General features: G+C 35.2%; 1 protein-coding gene across 1 annotated transcript in view; it reads right to left on the reverse strand.

Annotated features, from left to right (window-relative positions):
• The window catches only part of LOC107594735 (aminopeptidase N-like), a 13,114-nt gene extending 2,500 nt beyond the window's left edge, over positions 1 to 10,614 (reverse strand). Inside the window, exons 1-18 of the mRNA XM_016284902.1 lie at positions 9,967 to 10,614; positions 8,793 to 8,935; positions 7,569 to 7,708; positions 7,322 to 7,448; positions 7,062 to 7,216; positions 6,867 to 6,980; positions 6,629 to 6,772; positions 6,470 to 6,535; positions 6,304 to 6,369; positions 6,024 to 6,199; positions 5,724 to 5,931; positions 5,348 to 5,403; positions 5,106 to 5,253; positions 4,845 to 4,936; positions 4,017 to 4,127; positions 2,057 to 2,224; positions 1,388 to 1,528; positions 1,225 to 1,306 (exon numbers count right to left, since the gene is read on the reverse strand). Coding sequence (XP_016140388.1) covers positions 1,225 to 1,306; positions 1,388 to 1,528; positions 2,057 to 2,224; positions 4,017 to 4,127; positions 4,845 to 4,936; positions 5,106 to 5,253; positions 5,348 to 5,403; positions 5,724 to 5,931; positions 6,024 to 6,199; positions 6,304 to 6,369; positions 6,470 to 6,535; positions 6,629 to 6,772; positions 6,867 to 6,980; positions 7,062 to 7,216; positions 7,322 to 7,448; positions 7,569 to 7,708; positions 8,793 to 8,935; positions 9,967 to 10,571 — 2,742 coding nt within the window. The 5' untranslated portion in view covers positions 10,572 to 10,614. The remainder of the gene's footprint in view (positions 1 to 1,224; positions 1,307 to 1,387; positions 1,529 to 2,056; positions 2,225 to 4,016; positions 4,128 to 4,844; positions 4,937 to 5,105; positions 5,254 to 5,347; positions 5,404 to 5,723; positions 5,932 to 6,023; positions 6,200 to 6,303; positions 6,370 to 6,469; positions 6,536 to 6,628; positions 6,773 to 6,866; positions 6,981 to 7,061; positions 7,217 to 7,321; positions 7,449 to 7,568; positions 7,709 to 8,792; positions 8,936 to 9,966) is intronic.
• Between the last annotated feature and the right edge of the window lie 2,774 nt (positions 10,615 to 13,388).

The raw sequence follows: 13,388 nt of genomic DNA on the forward strand, positions 1-13,388 counted from the left end.
GTGTGTATTTATATATAAATAATAAATATACACAGTACACACACATATACAGTATGCAAACAAAACCTTTTATTTTGGATGCGATTAATCGCGATTAATCGTTTGACCGCACTAATATATAATTAGTATATAGAACATAGCATCACAACAGATCATTAATCTTAAGCTTAAATTTAAAATACAAAATATTACATTCATACACTGTTTAAAAGTCTGAGGTCAGTAAGATTTTTTAGAAATTAATAATTTGAAATAATTTAAAATTGACGTGTTTATTTAGCAAAGACGCATTAAATTGATCAAAAGTTACATTATATATAAATATATTTAATATAAAAATATAACATATTTTTCTTAAATATATACATGCATGCGTGTGTATTTATATATAAATAATAAATATACACAGTACACACACATATACAGTATGCAAACAAAACCTTTTATTTTGGATGCGATTAATCGCGATTAATCGTTTGACCGCACTAATATATAATTAGTATATAGAACATAGCATCACAACAGATCATTAATCTTAAGCTTAAATTTAAAATACAAAATATTACATACATACACTGTTTAAAAGTCTGAGGTCAGTAAGATTTTTTAGAAATTATTAAATTGAAATAATTTGAAATGTACGCGTTTATTTATATAATTAGTATATAGAACATAGCATCACAACAGATCATTAATCTTAAGCTTAAATTTAAAATACAAAATATTACATACATACACTGTTTAAAAGTCTGAGGTCAGTAAGATTTTTTAGAAATTATTAAATTGAAATAATTTGAAATGTACGCGTTTATTTAACAAAGATGCATTAAATAGGTCAAAAGTTACAAAAGATTTATATTTCAAATAAATGCTGTTCTTTTGAACTTTCCATTCAACATAGAATCCTGGGGAAAAAATGTCTCTTGGTTTCCAGAAAAATATTAAGAAGCACAGCTATTTTAAACATTGATAATAATAAGAAATGTTACTTGAGCTTTGCCATCACAGGAATAAATTACATTTTAAAATATATTACAGTAGAAAATCATTATTTTTATTTGAAATACTATTTCACTATATTACTATTTTTACTGTTTTATTAATCAAATAAACAGTATTTTGGTGAGGCTTTCAAAAGCATTTGGAAAATCATCCTGACCCTAGACATTTAAACAGTAGTGTTTTGCATTTGCTAATAAAACTTCTTATTCAAACAGCACAAACCTGTTGCAGGTCAAATTCTGTAGAAAACTTTCTTGTGATGCCTCGGATCAGTCTTCCAAAAAAGAAGGATCCATCATCATAACTATGCAGATCACATGATAAAACATGTCAGCAGATATTATAATTACACATTTAGAAAGAAAGAAGGAAAAACAGTGCTTACTCTTTAGTTAAATGTTCCCAGTTGGCTCTGACAAAGTCCCAAACCAACGGCTGCCCTATGACATTGCCTGAAATATACACAATGGCGAAGGCAACGTCCTGCTTCCTGACCAGATTTGGCTCTATTGTGAATTCCAAGTACCTTCAGAAAACAGAAGGCAATTAAATGAGTATACACTACATGCAAAAGACTAGAGTTAAACTATTAAAATAAATAAATGAAAATAAACAGACTTCCGTCATATAGCATATACGCTATACACGACCATTTACAAGTTTGGGTCAGTAAGACTTTTTTAAAATTAGTCTCTTACATTCATCAAAGCTGCACTTATTTGATCATAAAATACAGTGAAAACATTATTGTGAAATAGTATTACAGTTGAAAAGAACCGTTTGAATATATTTTAAAATGTAATGTAATGCAAAGCTGAATTTCCAGCATCTTTAGAAATTCCCATATGCTGATTTGCTGCTCAAGAAGCATTTACTATTATTATTATTATTATCATTTTCAGGATTCTTTGATTAATAGAAAATAAAAAAGAACAACATTTATTTGAAATAGAATGTCCTTACTGTCACTTTTGATCAATTTAATGCATCTTTACTGAATAAAAGCATTCATTTTTGGTAGTTTATGTTCTAAGATGCAGTATATAGGACTCACCTGTTTAACAGCCAGGGCTCTTTAGTGCATGATAGACCATATAACAGCTTCTCTGCCTCTGCAGCAATGGTACTGTTCTTGAACATCTGCCATCCAAAATCCCACTCCTCAACACCACCAGCGGCAATGGCATTACAGTACACAGTGATCTTCAGATTTGTGGGAATTCTAAATAAACAAAATAAATGGAACTGAACCAAACCAGAAAGATCTGAAGTGAACTGACTCAAATTAAACTGAACCATATCTCAATGAACAGAACTAGAAAGAACTAGGATGGTTTTAACTGAATTCTGAATTCTGATTAACTAGACTAAACTTAAATCTGTGATATCAATAGACTTAGAAAGAGCTTAACTGGAACTGAATTGAATTAAACTCCCATAAAAAGATTTAAAAAGAACTAGAAATAAGTGAACTGATCTGGCTTGAACTGAATTCTGACTTAAATTGAATAACATTTATTAACTGAACTAAACTAAAATCAATGGCATGGATTGAACTGGCTTGAACTGAATTCAGAGTGGAACTGAACTGAACTCCCATAAACAGATACAAAAGTGAAGTGAAATGGCTTGAAATGAATTCTGACTTGAATTAAAAGAAAATTATTTACTGAATTAAACTAAAATCAAGAGCTAAACTGGCTTGAACCGAATTCTGAGGGGAAATTAAAGGGATCGTTCACCCAAAAATGAAAATGACCCCATGATTTACTCACCCTCAAGCCATCCTATGTATATATGACTTTCATCTTCAGACGAATACAATCGGAGTTATATTAAAAAACGACCTGGCTCTTCCAAGCTTTATAATGGTAGTGAATGGGGGTCGAGATTTTGAAGCCCAAAAAAGTGCATCCATCCATCATAAAAAGTTCTACACATGGCTCAGGTCTTCTGAAGCGAAGCAATGCGTTTGTGTAAGTAAAAAATATCCATATTTAAAACTTTATAAACCGTGATCTCTCTCTTCAACATCTTGACCCATTTTTGGGTGAACTATCCCTTTAATTGAACTTAGCTCCCATAAACAGATTGAAAAGAATTAAAAAGAAGTGAACTGAACTGACTTAAAGTCTTTCAAGCTGTTTAATGCCACTCAGCGGGTGTTGCATGCTTCAGTCCAAAAGAAGTTAAATAAAAAGCATCCATCCATAAAAAAAGTGTCTCACACGGCTCCGGGGCATGCGCTGGTGAGTCTCGTGAAAACCAACGTTTGTTAACAGTGTCTCCTCTTGACTTATATCGAAATCCTCTGACATTCTTCTTTACAAATCCTCATTTTGTACTTCTAATTCTTGACCGTTGTTTTGTTTTGATCTCTCCGCTGCGTTTCCACGTGCGTCACTTCTGAGCGGCGCATGCGCAAAGCCGACCTCATAAGTCATGCTTCCGTTTACAACAGTGAGCGCAAGCTACATTAAAGTGATTATTACGTTTTGAATATGGATATTTTTCTTACAAAAACCCATTGATTCGCTACAGAAGGCCTTTGTTCACCCCCCACCCCCGGAGCCGTGTGAGACACTTTTTTTATGGATGGGCGCTTTTTAATTAAGTGCTTTTGGACTGATGCATGCAACATCCACTGAGTGGCATTAAACAGCTTGAAAGATCAAAGACAATTTTTAATATAACTCCGACTGCATTCGTCTGAAAGAAGAAAGTAATTTACACCTAGGACAACATGAGGGTGAGTAATTTATGGGCTAATTTTCATTTTGGGTGAACTAACCCTTTAAACTGAATACTGATTTGAATTGCATTGAATGAAACCTATTAGCTGAACTAAACTAAAATGAATGGTATGAATAGACCTATAAAGAGATGAACTGGCTTGAACTGAATTCAGAGTGGAACTGAATCACTGAACTGAACTAAATTCAAGTGAATTAGCAGAATAAGAAAGAGCTGATCTGAATTGGTATGAACTGAATTGAGAGAAGCGGTTGCCATACGGGTTACTGTCAGGGTTCTTCATCCACTGTCTGTACCACATTCTAGTGAGCTCTGAACATCCCTTTACTCCAGTTTTGCAGGCCATTGAGACTGCGTTTATTTGATTGTATCTATAAACAGAAGTCACACAAACCAGAAAATATTTCAGTTAAATTTCCAACATATTCCCATTTATCACAGGGAACATCCCTTATATTGCAAATTTTTATGCAAAAACAGAAGTGATTTCAACTTTAATATGTTATGTAACTTCTCTGTTAAATTGAGAGTTTAAAGGGTTCATATCATGCTTTTTTCCCATTGAGGTCCACTTAGTTTTGGCACCAGTAATAACAGTAATAATTTAGTCTTTTTTGACCATATTTCACCCTGAAACTTAGAATTAAACGAGCCGTTTTTGCGGTTGTGCCTATATGACTTCTATGTAAACATCCTTTTTGCATGTAAAATTACCTGTGGTTTGCACAAGCTCTGACAGATTTTCCCACACTTTATTCATATTTACCACATTTGTCTTGTGTTTGTGAATAGTATATATTTCCTCATTACTTCAGTGTGGTAATGTTAATGTGTATATGTGGGTGGTCATTTCTTCTTGTGGTCTGTCTGACGTCAGTAGGGAGAACGTTTTCATAGTACTTGAACACTTTTATATCCAAAAATCAAGAATAATCTGATTTCTCATGATGTGACCCCTTTAAAATTCTTCACAACAGCTTCATGTTTGTGGTTATAGAATTTAAGTTATATCTAATTGTGGTGGCTCATTGTGGTGTCACTGAAGTAATATTTAGAATAAACAGTGAACAAAGTAATCATGTATTTACTGGTCCATGTATCTTGGGGGTTTCCGAGTCCAGTTTGATGTGATAACTTTGAAGTGGTCAAAAAGAGGTTTCACCTTTCTCTGCAGGTAAGTCTGGAGTGTTGTAAAGAAATGTATAAATGTTATATAACTTATATACTGTATATGTGTGTGTGTGTGTGTGTGTGTGTGTGTGTGTGTGTGTGTGTGTGCATGCGTGTGTGTGTGTGTGTGTGTATATGTTATAGATATGTCACTTTTTGTAATAAGTAAACAAAGATACCTGCAAAGGTCCATAGACTTCTGTTCGGTCAAACATGAGGAAAAAGTACTCAAAATTTCTTATTGCAGATTCCCACGGTATGTACTCCTTCTCCTCGTACAGATACTTGGTTGTTCTCAGAGCCAAGGTTATGTTGATTATCTGTGCCCTATGAATAATCATATTCAGATTCTCAATAATTTTATTATTTACAGCCAGTTAATTTTGTCCATTGATGAAATATCTTTGCAGCAAGAGCTTACCTCGCCAAATTAAATGCATCATCGATGATCTGGCCCCTATTAAGAACTGGAATAATCTATGTGAAAAGAGGGTAATAACAAATGTTATATTATGTTATTATTTATTATATATATTGCATCAAATTACTAGAAAATAATGTATAATTATATATGAGAACAATTCAGAGCAATAACATTATACAGTATCAGAACAATAACATTTATTTATTTATTATAAAGATTGTAATATTTAATACTAAATACTATAACCATATACTTTTGTTAACGTTTTGCTAAAGGGATAATTTTTTATGTTCACTTTAAACTGATTAGTATTCAGGTATGCTACTTTGATGCTCAATGTTTTAAATTAAATGAAAGATAATGAGATACTTACTTTATGATCTGCAGTCAGTTGTGTGAGGAGACGTTCCCAGTTCTGGGGATCATAATTAACCCTGTAGTATCCTGTGACATTCAGATTGGCCAATAACCAGTCAGTATCTGTCTTCATGGGCTCATATGAAGCTGTTTTAGTAAGTAGCCAGTGCTGGCCCATGTTACTGCCACTCTTCATCCATGTGATTGGCACAAACCATTCATAACTGCAATCATTTTTTTAAAAAGACACACACAGTACGCTTTAAAAGTACAGGACTTTTAAGTAATGTTGCCACATTTGTCAGTGTAAACATACTTGTAGTCAGATGGCTTGTCCACTACTGCATCTGGGTGTATCAGGAAGTGCTGCTGAGAGATAATTCCTGTTCGAGTGTTAATAGTTACGACAGGGAAACCCATCTGAAGAATCCAGCGATTCATGATTTCATTGATTGAGGCTGGGAGCTGGATGCTTGAATCTGCGTCTACAACCTGGAAAAGATTTATAATGAAATCTAATGAAAATTGTGGTTGTAAAAAACAAACACACTTACACTAATAGTTATGGATTCCATTGCATCAATTTTGCAACTTACTTCCTGTAGTTTTTTCCAAAGATCTGTGTACACAGTGTTGCTGTATGCATACTCATGCAAATAGTTCTGTGGAAATCATACACTGTTGTTAGTCTGCGAAAAAAGCCAGTCGCGTGAATACATCATAATATCTCAAACTTTAAAACCCCAAACCCTTCAAACATACATGAAGTCCTTTAGCAAAGGCGGACTCTGTCAGAAACTCAGACAGCATTCTCAGTACAGCAGCCCCCTGAAACGACAACAGTTTAGCATCAAATAAACACTGAAATATGACACTGCTTAATAGTGTTATTTCAAGTTGTCTTTGGCACATGATGCAAACCTTGCTATAAGTGATGGTATCAAATAGCTGATCGATTTGATCCGGTGTGATGACTTCATCCTCACGTGAAGAAAGCGGGTGAGAGGAAACAAGAGCGTCGACGCCAAACGCCCTCTGAACCTGTTGCAGCACCATCAGATCTTTCTTCAGGAGAGAAAGACAGTTCATTTTGTGTACCTTCACAGGAGGCAGGTGGCAAAATATATTCATAATACTTGAATATATAGATATTACTTACAATATTCCAGGTGGGTTCAGCATAATCAGCTCCAAGATATGAAACATAACTTGCAAAACCTTCATTGAGCCACAGGTCGTTCCACCATCTCATGGTCACGAGGTTCCCAAACCACTAGTCAATAAATTAATTTGATTATTTAGTTTAGTTAAATAGCACTATTTTTAGAAAAACACACACACATGCTCCACATACCATGTGTGCAAGTTCATGTGTGATTACAGTGACCACCCATTCTTTATCTTCATTAGAGGACACTTTAGGATCGTAGAAAAGCGATTGCTCTCTGTATGTGACCAGACCCCAGTTTTCCATGGCTCCAGCAGCGAAATCAGGCAGAGCGACTTGGTCTATGGATAGGAAAGTGTTAATCCGACTGCTTTTTCCCCCACTGGCCCAGTGTTAATGGATTGTAACACAAAGTTTGGAATGAGCTTGCATGTTTAAACTCTCACCTGATTTGGACAGGGGGTATGTGGTGTTGTAATAGTTTTCTAAATACTTCAAAATAGGGAATGTCACACTAAGGGCATAATCTCCCTGTCCACTTTCAATGGCTTCTCTACGTCCCCATATTCTGATCTAAAATAAAATAAAATAGAATAATGCATTTGGTTTTTGATTTGATATCTGCATTTAAAATACATATATAAGAGGAAAGAAGGGAGCAAGAGAGAGAGAGAGTAGATCTTGATTGTCTACCAAAACATTGGCCTCTGAAGGGGATCGTAAGTTGGTAAATTCACTGATGACAAAGGCCAACAGATATGTCGACATTTTTTCAGTTGGCTCAAATCTGGTCTGTAAAACCTCTTGATCGTCTATGGTGACGTTTTCAGTGTCTAAGGGAAAATCAGAACATGAGTGACGAATGAAAATGTCTCCACAGATAAATCCATGAAGTATACAGTAGTGTACTGATCAAAAGTTGGTTGTCTATAAGATTTGTGTGTGTGTGTGTGTTGTAATTTGTAATTTTATCCTGATGGAAAAGCTGACTTTTCAGCAGTCATGCATTATTCCATTCTTCAGTGTCACATGATCCTTCAGAAATCATGATTTGATATCTGATTTGCTGCTCAAGTAACATTTCTTCTTATGATCAATGTTGAAAACTGGAAACCATGATGCATTTTTTTTTATAGAAAGTTCAAAAGAACAGCATAGAGAATTCTTTTGTAACATTATAAATGTCTTTACTGTCACTTTTGATCAATTGAATGCAATCTTGTAAAATAAAAATAATAATAATACTAAAAAAAAAATCCTACTGACCCCAGGCTTTTGAATAGTATATGGAAAAAATAAACATATTGAGAATAATTGTTTGTATTGTTAAATGTAAATATTGGTGTGAAAATATAGCCTCAGTAAGCGATTAAAGAGCAAGTTATGAGCCACCAAACAATCAAGGCTACAATTATGCAAATTTGGAAAAAACTTAAATCGAGCTGACATAATTGGTAAGCTCTAAACTTCTAATTCGTTCATATTGGCTATGTGTCTTCAACTTCAAAAGATTTGTGAGCTCAAAATCTCAGACTGCTAATGTGTCTTACTGTTAAACCCATGATGAAGATCTAGTGGTTTAAACACTGTACTGTTTCAAATAATTTAAAAAAAAGTCATGTCATAAGATATGCATTCCCTTGAATTCAGAAGCATATGCGTAATTTTATAATTTATATGGTTTTCGTAATTTATATGGCATATATTTCGGCAAGTTATTTCATTATTCATTATTATTTAATTATTTTCTCAGTTAACACAATCAAATCATCTTTATAAATCTATATGTGAATGATCAAAACTTTGGATAATATAGAGCCTTGTTTATCAGGTTAAAATTAAATTGTCAATATTGTCAAATACATATAGAAAATATTATCATGGCCTCAACAGCTTGTCATTAATGTGAGCACTAACCCAGCTCCATGCCATTAGCGAGGGCCACAGTTCCAGGAGGGTGTAGGAGAGTCAGATGGAAGACAGCCTTCATTGACGGCTCATCAAAGCAGGGGAAAGCGTTCCGGGCGGCAGTGGGCTGCATTTGTGTTGTGGCAACAACTCTGCCAAAATGAAAGTTATCTCAGTTAAACGTGCCATTTTTCTGGCTTAGCTTGCAAATGTCTTCATAAGTGAGTGAAGCGAAGTGATGTGTGGCCAAGTATGGTGACCCATACTCGGAATTAGAGCTCTGCATTTAACCCATCCAAGTGCACACACACAATAGTGAACACACTCACACCGTGAACACACACCCGGAGCAGTGGGCGTTCGGGGAGCAGTTGGGGGTTCGGTGCCTTGCTCAAGGGTCTCACCTCAGTCGTGGTATTCACTCCCCCCACCGACAATTCCTGCCGGACCTGAGACTCGAACCTGCAACCTTCGGGTTACAAGTCTGACTCTAACCATTAGGCCACGACTGCCCCCTTTGTTCAAAATTCAGTATGTAATTCAAGGGAACCATTCAGTACGCCTAGTAATTAATTGACATTTTGCATTTACATTTATGCGTTTAGCAGGTGCTTTTATCAAACTTTCAATAATTGTAATAAAATGATAAATTTATTAAAATAAAATTATAATAATTGTAAAATGTTACAGCAGTGACTTATGGTGTGTTTTTATAATTCATCCAAAACTTTTTAAAGCTTTTTTTTGAACCATTAAATATTTCTTTCCTACTTTTTTTAGAAATTCAGTTTTGTATGACCTGATATTAAATATTGAGATACATAAAACATTTGTACACCACAGTAAAAATTTAAATGAACTTAAAAAATAAATCTAAAAGTTGATTCAAATTTGTTGAAAAAAACATACTGTTTAAGAACTGGTTACAGGATCTAAAATACCTTTACTTTATACATAAGTATACAATAAATAAGCAAAGTTATTTGTGTACAAAAATTGTTTGTCAACTACCCACTTAAATAATACTTAATTATACATGATTTCATTATATATTATTTTATATTCATACAATTTATTACGTTTGTATCATGGTTACTCATTTAATAAATTAGTATTATAAGAATTTACTTTTCAACCCTTTCTTAGCAAAGTAATGTCAGCAGTAATAAAAGTTACGTCTTACTTTTTTACACCATTTTCTGTGTACTGGCTTCTGTAAAATCCTCCTAGGTCATCGGACAGCTCTCCACGGAATTCCATGTAGAGCCAATACGATTTTCCAACTTGGAGGTTGTCTTTCAGAAGAATCACCATGAACTGTGTTTGTATTTGAAACCAGGTTTTCAGTATGACCGGAGCGCTTGTCCCTCCCAAACCCGCTAGCTTTGCATGGTGCATCTCCGAGGTCAAGGTGAAGTTCAGCTCATTGGAATGAATAATGATCAGGTTGGTTTCCTTGACGCACGTCAATGCAACTCCGGATTTCCCAGTGAAAATGTACATTCCCTGCTCGTCCGGCACCAACCGAGGCCAAAGCGTCACGTTGTAGTATGCAGGAAGAAGGGTGTCAGGCAGTCTGTACTTGTCCCAGGGCTCGTTCGATGGAGCTGAGGTGCTGTGGGGTGCTGCAGTCGTCACCATGCGGGTCCCGTCTCTGGCATTTACCTCGTTTTTCCGTTTCTCTTGAGAATAGACCACTGACAAAGCAAAAATGGTGAGCACGGCCCCAACGCCCAACCCAAATAGCACAAACCCTAAAGGCTTACTGATATAAAAGCCTTTCCCCATGACCGCAGAGTTAAAATGAAGTCTCAGGAGTTAATGATGGGGCCAGGACATTATCAAGTCTGTGCAGACATTCATGAAGTGCGTGTGATTAAATAGTGGTGACTGTGATGAATCATGCTGTGGTTGTGTCCATGCCACTTCTGCGGAAAACAGTTACTCAAGCTCTACATGTTTGCATAGTTCTCATTTTCAAATCAACAAAACAATGGCAAATATGTCTTTATACTTTGCATTTGACTTGACTTTGCATGTGACTTTTTTTTTGTCAAGTTAAACTGGGTCACTAGGCTTACTGGTGATCGTTTCAGGGTAATTACATTACTCTTGAATCTTGAAATCACTTTATGCCTGTTCCAAGTTAATATTTCAAATATTATGAAACAGCCTCCTGGCTTTCGTGTGGTTATGACAGTGGTTGACATAGGAAAATGATCCAGCGGATGTCACCAAGTATCACTGTATCCTTTAACATATTTTAAGGTTACGTGCCATTATGACAATGTATAAGCTCTTTCAGAAAAGAGGAAGATGCACACTAAAAACATGCAGACCAAGTTACACAACTCAAAATGATGATTTCAAAATGTTTCTACAACTCTGAAAAAAAATGATGTATTGAATTTACTAGTGGTTGCAATCAATTTATTTATAGCTACATTTAAATGAACAAATTTAGTTGACTAACTTTCTACATATTTATTTTATTTAAATGTAGCTAAAATAAATTGTTTGCAAGCACTTACCTTAAAAAAATTTAGTATCGTTTTTTTATTTCAGTGAACTTAAGTATTTATTCCAGAGAAAAAATGACAGATGTAAAATTTTATTTATCAAAAACAGCCTTAAAAACCATTTAAAAGTTTGTGGTCAGTAAAAAGTCTCTTATGCTTACCAAGGCATATTTATTTGATCACAAATACAATAATATTGTGAAATATTATTACAATTTAAAACAGCTAATTTCTATTTTAATATATTTTAAAATGTAATTAATTCCAATGATGGAAAAGCTGAATTTTCAGCAGCTCAGGTAACATTTCTTATTATTATCAATGTTGAAATCATGCTGCTTGATATTTTTGTGGAAAACATTTTTTTAAGGGTTCTTTTTTTAATAGAAAGTTCAGAAGAACAGTAGTTATTTGAATTTACATTATAAATGTCTTCACTCTCACTTTGATCAATTTAATTCACATGCTGAATAAAAGTATTATTTTCTTAAAAAAAAAAAATTACTGACCCCAAATTTTTGAATGGTAGTGTATGCTTATACATTTACATATTATCGATATTTCAGAATCCATTCAATAATAGCAAATTAACAATCAAAACATTTTATTAAGAAAATATGAAAGGCTGTTGCTCATACACAATTGTTTATGAGTATGCATTGCTAAACGCTTGCTTGAGTGTTCAGGGTGTTTGCTAGGATGCTACTTACTCAAGTAAATTTTTGGGGGGGTTTTCCGGGCCCTAAATATGGCTTGGATCATATGTATCTATAGGAAGTCCAAACGCTTATAAACATATAGCACACCTCTCCTGAACAACCTGCATGATTTGAGGTATTAATGATGTCCATTGCAGATATTGTGCAGGATGAGACTGAATATGAGCAATAACAATAATAATAGTTATGCTTGACTTAAGTTAGCAACACCGCTAATTATACACAAATTCTGAAACGGGTTCCCTGTTTATTCAATGCTGAGGGATCCACTGTCAGTGTATTTTGTATAGTCTTTTATGTAAATTCCTCCTCATTTGCATCCGAGTGATGTGATCGAGTGGTTAAATATCAGAGCGCTGTTGTGTCCTTGAGCAATACATTTCTCGGGTTACTCCAGGAGGGCTGTCCTTGTGATATGAATGCTCCTTGGGTAAAAACGTCCTGCCAAAATGCTGTTAGCTTCCATTCATTTTCATTCCATCAGGTTGCAGGATGATGAATTAATGTGAGGCTGGAGTCAGTCTTGCATTACACACACACACACACAGAGAGAGAGAGAGAGAGAGAGAGATATTAACAGGAATAGTTTAAAGGGGTCATATGATGCGATTTCAAATTGTCCTTTCTCTTTGGAGAGTTACAAGCTCTTGGTGCATAAAGAAGATCTGTAAAGTTGTAAAGACTAAACTCTCAAATCCAAAGAGATATTCTTTATAAATTTAAGAGTCCACCACGCCTACCTAAAACGGCTCGTTCTAACACGCCCCCACATGTCTACGTCACTATGTGGGAAGATTTGCATAACGCCGCCCAAATGTTCACGCAAAGAAGGAAGGAGTGGCTTTTATTCGCGCTGTAGTATTGTTGTTGCCGCCGCCATGTCGTGAAGACGCTGTGTGTTTCGTTGTGAAAGCGAAACTACTTAGTTTGGTCTTCCAAAAGAGGACGATATTTGCTTCGTCATGCCTGGAGCTGATCCGTGCTGGTTGCTGAGGAAATACATCAACGACGCGCTGTGGATCGTCAGATCGGCTTTCACCGTGGACGAAGCGGAGTCCAGCCCGGGGTCGTCACATGTGGTTGCCGCAAGTCCACCGGACGCTCCTTCGTCAAATCCACTCATTTAAGCCTGAATAATGGTTTTATGTTTACAAGGCGCGATGCAACGTGTAAAAAGACAGTATAAGTCATTATAATCAGTAATTATGTCCCCACTGGATGCAACAAATGCCTCGTTTATAATGGGTTTTAATGTTTTTGTCTCGTCGCTCCGGCCGGACAGGGCATCACAGTATGTGAGGGGCGTAACATTTCCGTCACACGCTTGAGGTATTCGGCCAATCACAACGCACTGGATAGCTGGCCAA

Source organism: Sinocyclocheilus grahami, unplaced genomic scaffold (genome assembly GCF_001515645.1).
Source record: "Sinocyclocheilus grahami isolate Dianchi unplaced genomic scaffold, SAMN03320097.WGS_v1.1 scaffold190.1, whole genome shotgun sequence".
Classification (NCBI taxonomy): Eukaryota; Metazoa; Chordata; class Actinopteri; order Cypriniformes; family Cyprinidae; genus Sinocyclocheilus; species Sinocyclocheilus grahami.